This window comes from Sphaeramia orbicularis, chromosome 7 (genome assembly GCF_902148855.1).
Source record: "Sphaeramia orbicularis chromosome 7, fSphaOr1.1, whole genome shotgun sequence".
Taxonomy (NCBI): Eukaryota; Metazoa; Chordata; class Actinopteri; order Kurtiformes; family Apogonidae; genus Sphaeramia; species Sphaeramia orbicularis.
Window position 1 is genome coordinate 26,273,372 of NC_043963.1, and position 5,755 is coordinate 26,279,126.

Consider the following 5,755-nt stretch of genomic DNA (forward strand, 5'->3'; position numbering starts at 1 on the left):
AAATCTGTAAGTGTGGACTACTTGAAATGCAGTGTGGTGCGAGACGGGCCTGGAGAGCCTACTGATTATAATGACCTGGGAGCTTGTTTCCAGTGGGCTGATTGAATTTACTATTGATTAATTTTTCAGCGCATGCGCTCACATATTCTGGTGATTGCAATTGTTGCCGACTGCAAATTGAACTAGCCAACACATGAGTGATAGGAGCATTAATTTCTCTCACACAAAATAAGAGATTCCTATTCAATTATCTACATTCATTACATTTGACCTAAATTAGACAAGTGTGATTGTTTCTCCCTGGTGACAAATACTTTTTCCTCTACATGTCAAGTAGTTTCTTCATATATGCACATAATGCTTTCACTGCAGGCACGATCAATACACTTTGATGATTCCTATCTTTCCTGCCTTCAAGGCTATACTTACTTGTGCATTTTTTGATGCCAGATCCTTTCTTCACAGCATGTCGACTGAGCTTGCACTGGAAGTTATTTTCCCAGAACTCTGCAAACCAGATATTTCTTCGGTTGTTCTCAAGGGTTCGGCTAATGAAGTAACGGTCAAAACCTGAAAGAAATTTAAGATTCAAGAATTTTTATTGTCATTATGTGTACGCATAATGAAATATAGGCAGGTAGTTCTCGGCTAAGGTGCAAACTCAAATACTCAGATAAAATATAAACACACTACAAGAATATATACATTGTATAAAAAAAGAAATGTGAAACAGTATGTACAGGTAAAAAACAGTGCAAACAGTAGATGAGTAGAAGCAGAAATGACATAAAGGGTCACAACTTTGTCCTTTTTGTATTTGAAGTGGCTTTTTTTACTTTATTGCCCTCATTTACTCTTACTTTACCAGAAAATTACAATGGTTATTGTATGTAATACTGTAGGCAAAGAAATTACTATACTTAAAGTACTATACAGAACAGTAGATACCACTTAAGCTTTCATTCAGTTCTTATTTTTTTTATTTTCTTATTTTTTAGCAATAGTCCTAAAACCTCTCCCTTATGTACTTAGTATAAGAAGTAGCATATGACACTTATTTTTCATTTTTATTGAGCTGGAAGGGCAGAAGTATTGAGGTTTCACTTGAAAAGAAAATGAGCCTGTTTTGTAGGACACTAAACCATTGAGAGCACTAGTTATGTTAGTCAGTGTGTTATGATTACCTTTGATGGACTGGCGTTTGGGTAGGATGGTAACTGCGCCTTCTGCCATTTCCTCCTGATTCAGAATTGGAGATATTTTCGAGCCCCAGCTGTCTGAACCAACCCAGATGAAATGGCCTGTTTGATTGGCCTTCTTAGCTGCTTGGAGAAGCCGCCTTTGGACAGAAAAAGACAGAAACATATGCCTGTATTTATTTTGTGCTCTATTATTTGCATATTCAGTAATATATAAGCTATGAAAAAACACTGGATGCACCCTAAGACGTGGGGTAGATATAATGCAGCGTTTTCCTTGAATATGCAATTTTAGTCTGGATGAAGCTGCACAAGGCACTACGGTAGAAATGAAAAGCCACCATGGATGCTCCATCCATTTTCAGTGCAGTGCAGTTCTTCCTGGGTGTTGCAGAATGACACCCTTGCCACATTAGTCCAGGCTTGTTGCCAATGAAAGTAAGTTTGGGGAGCTATAAAAACTGCCAGTGAGCACTGCTGCTTATGTAGCACCACAGTTACATCAAGGATGCAGGAGCACAGAAACATAAAAAACACCTGGCAAGAGGGCATTACCGGCCCTCATATCGCCTCTAAGACACTGCATGAAGAAGTAAAGATAAAGCATCAAATCGTGTTGCACTGTAGACATCAGCTTTTCTTTTTTTATGTAACACATGCTGTCTCAACATCTTATAACATTTAGCAGTTGCTTGAAGGACAGTCTAACCTTGTGGGTTTTTTTGGGAAAATGTGGAACGGGCAAGCAATGAGTCATCCAGTGACTTTATCTGTCTTTACCTCAGTCTTATGACCACAAGGATTTGCATTTGATTGGTAATGATTTTTTTTTTGCAGAGTCTCCAAATATTTAATGAAATGAGCGTTTCATAAGATGCAATTACGTGCTACGTGTACAAAAGAGGATAGAAATAGATTTTTTTCATCGTTAAGAGGTTATGTAACAGGAGACATGACAGGCAGACAGATCTGATATAAAAATAAAATGGAGACAAGGAAAGGTATCGTGTTTGGGTGGAAATCTTCCATCTGAATTCAACACAAATGTTTAATGGAGTTCAGCTGAAAGTTCTGCCCTATAATTATATTAAAGTCTCAATTTGTAATGTGAAGAAATGTGTATGTATTAATTAGTATTTGTAATGTGTAAAAGTGTGTGAGTTGAATAAAGTCATAGAGTCAATTACAAGCTGAGCCAACACAAATAAATAAAAGCTGTTCTCCAAATTCAAGTCAAGGAAAAAAATAATATGTATAAATTTCAGATGCCTGCCATGTAATTTACTGGCAGTTAAACACAATGTTCACTTATACAAATTTAATTTAATACATTCAGTAATATAATCTGCCTATTTTCAACACTTCATGGCTCCAGATAACTCATATAAAGAGTTATTGTCCATTTTCACTATGTATCATACTATTTCAGCCACACTGGTCTATATACACATAAGTACCAACGGAGGGCAGTTCTTACATAACTAGCGCGTTGACCCATGGGGATCCACGGGTTCCAGATGTGGTAGTTCTTATGCTGTTGTGTATTCATGCATGCTGTTCCGCATCTGTCCAGCAGTCACCGCCAAAAATGTTCTGACCGTAGCAATGCGATTGACAGGCTATTGTATTCCAAAATTTCGATTATCTCCCAAAATATTGGTCCTATCAACTTGTCGTTTTCACTACTGTCTTCCATTACCAAAAATACATAAGTATGCCAGACTGCAGCAGTCAGCTCTTTCCGGATTTGTGTGAAGCTCCGAACACACACACACGCACACAGAGGCCATTTGGCTTTTATAATATCGATAATGGATGGGTTCTAGTCACTGAAATGCTAGAATAATTGTATCTGTATTTATATTCATGGTGGATTGTTGTGAGTTTTAAAACAGGAGTGGATCAAAACATGTTTTTGTACTAAATAAGACCATTTCTACTTATTAAACAGAAGCAATTAAAAATAAAGGCCTATCTCTTACATAAGCCACCTCCATATGGCACCCTCTGAGGCTAAGCTAAATGAAGGGCCCAAGTAGTATTTGAGGAAATTCAATACCCTAAAATTTGAGAATCTTCCTCAACTACCTTCCTCTATGATAATGACAAATACAATGATTTCTAGAGGACACGACATATAAACCCTTAAGCTTCCTGTTGAATTTAAGTGCTCCTCCTCTGCTATTCTACAGTAGCAACAATAGCTTCCATTAGCTCAGAGATGGAGTCCACTCAGGATACATTGATGGGTCTTTTTCAGTTCCAATTCCCAGTGTTGAGTACCGATCCGATCCCAGTGTTTGTATAACAAGTCATTTGTCTCATGATGTGGAAGAGACTAGGATCATTGTTTTCTGTGTAAAGCACCACCCACCTTGACTGTGGGTAATTGTTTTCTCTGAATGGATGAATGAATAGTTAACTGCAATCTTGGTTAAAAGTATTGTTGAATAGATTGTCCTATGGATCGGATGCACTGTCACCAATATCAGTCCAGCTGTTTGGATCAGTGTCAGACCAATATCTCATACCGGTGTGGGATCAGTGCATCCCTAGTGTCTGCTAACATCAACAAATGACTGCATCCAAACACAAAATGGACTCCAATACAATCTCCAAATAAACAAATGAACACACATGAATGTTCTTTAGTGCACATTTAACCCTTTATCGGGCAAGTGACTATTTTTGGTAATTTCTGCATCCATTACAAGACAGCGGCAGCAATAGTTACAGTGAGGACAGTGAGGCAACAATTTCAGCTCCAATGTGGTCTACAGGGTCTGTAAGGTCCACCTCTGCATGAACAGTGAATGTACCTGCTTTGTTAGGTACCATGAAGTAATGGTACTGATGTAAGAAATGATGTTCAAAGAAATAATGTGGATGTGGACAGGGGTCTGGATCAGCACTAATGTTGGTCTAATGTTCTAAAATACATGTTCCTTTCACCTTACATGTGTTTTTCATGTATTTTTTGTATTTACTTCTTGGATTTTTTTATTTGTATTTTTTTTTTTTTTTTTGCCACTTACGGTTAAGGAACCAAATTTGGTAACTTTATTGACCTTGACTTTCTACAAAAAAAAAAAAAAAAAAAAAAAATTCACAAAAGTAATAGAGTCTTGTTATGTCCTGTAATAACACACTAAGGTTGAAGTTTTGAATTTTAGAGTATCTCTATGAGTGCCCTATAAAGGGTTAAATCCCATGGAAAAGCCTGAAGTTGCTAAATGTATCTGCTTAGTGTTTTCATATCATCACCTTCCTAAATTAATCATCTTAATTTTTTTTCAGGTTTTTCAGGAAACACTAAAATGTAACCAGGCCTAAGTCGCACTCTTGATATATACAGTTATCTTACGTGGGATTACAAGATCTGTTCAGCTCAGAATGTAGGCCATTTTTACCGGAGGTGGACAGCATCGTGAGGAGATGATTTAGGCGAAAAAAAGGCCTTTTTTTGCCAAAAATTAATTTATTTTAGGAAGATGACGATATGACAATTTGGTAAAAAACCAAACAAAAAAATATCTTATATATGTTTTCATTTGATGAAAAACTAAATACTTACATAAAGTGAAAGGGAGATAATGATTTTTATGTGTTCTCATCACATACCTCATGTCATAAATGTGATAAAACCCTGTTTCCCCCACAAGGCATACACAAGACAAAACTAAAATGTGAAAGCCTAATCCATAAATATTTTTATAGCATAATAGGCCTGCATGAATAGAGCTCAGGACTTTTATGGTTTCTGTGTACAATTCTGGGTTCTTATTAGACCGCTGCCAGCTCTTACTGACTGGGTTCAAGGATAGAGCAGGCATGGAGCTCAGAAATCCCCCTGGCTTTCTGTAATTACTATATATCCAGACTATTACCCGTTATCAGGGCCGGATTAAGTCAATGAGCACCGGGACTTCTGCCCTGGTCATCATCAAGGGACCGCCCCAAATCACTGCCCGCTTCCACCAGGACTTCACCAGCCCTGACTGGCTGCTGCTGCTGCCGGGAAACACTTTGCTTTACAAAGCCACGACAGCGCTATGTGTTATTTGAGACTGCAACTAATTAATTCATTCTCGATTTGGACTGCAAGTATTCATGGTAGATAATGAATACCAACTTAAAGCTGGGGCACAGCAGTAATGGAAAATACAGCCGAAAGACACAAAATATAGGTGTAAGTTAGAATAACAAGGCTGCTGTGAGCTGTTATGAATGATTTACAGGGGATAAAGTTGTAGAAACACAATGAATTTATCAGTATACTGGATACTATAGGCTTTTTTAGAGTATCCTGTATTTGTGTTTGGACATATAAACATTGTTTTATGATTTCAAGTCAGATTTCTACTGTTACATGTAAATATCTTATCCCAGTTACTGACAGTTGTAGGTTACTGTGTACAAAATGAAGTAAAAGAACCATAATTAAAGTATTACTGGAGCTACAGAAACAAGAAAAAAGAGTTTTGTCTGTCAGTAATGAAAAAAGTATGTATATGGGTCCAATCAAGCGGTAACACATGGACACATTTGGTGTTCAT

General features: G+C 37.2%; 1 protein-coding gene across 2 annotated transcripts in view; it reads right to left on the reverse strand.

Moving 5' to 3' along the window:
* Positions 1–5,755, reverse strand: part of LOC115422873 (metabotropic glutamate receptor 4-like) — a 277,054-nt gene that overhangs the window by 48,983 nt on the left and 222,316 nt on the right. For both annotated transcript variants that reach the window (XM_030139485.1, XM_030139486.1), the window contains exons 5-6: positions 1,185–1,339; positions 430–570 (exon numbers count right to left, since the gene is read on the reverse strand). In XM_030139485.1, coding sequence (XP_029995345.1) covers positions 430–570; positions 1,185–1,339 — 296 coding nt within the window. The remainder of the gene's footprint in view (positions 1–429; positions 571–1,184; positions 1,340–5,755) is intronic.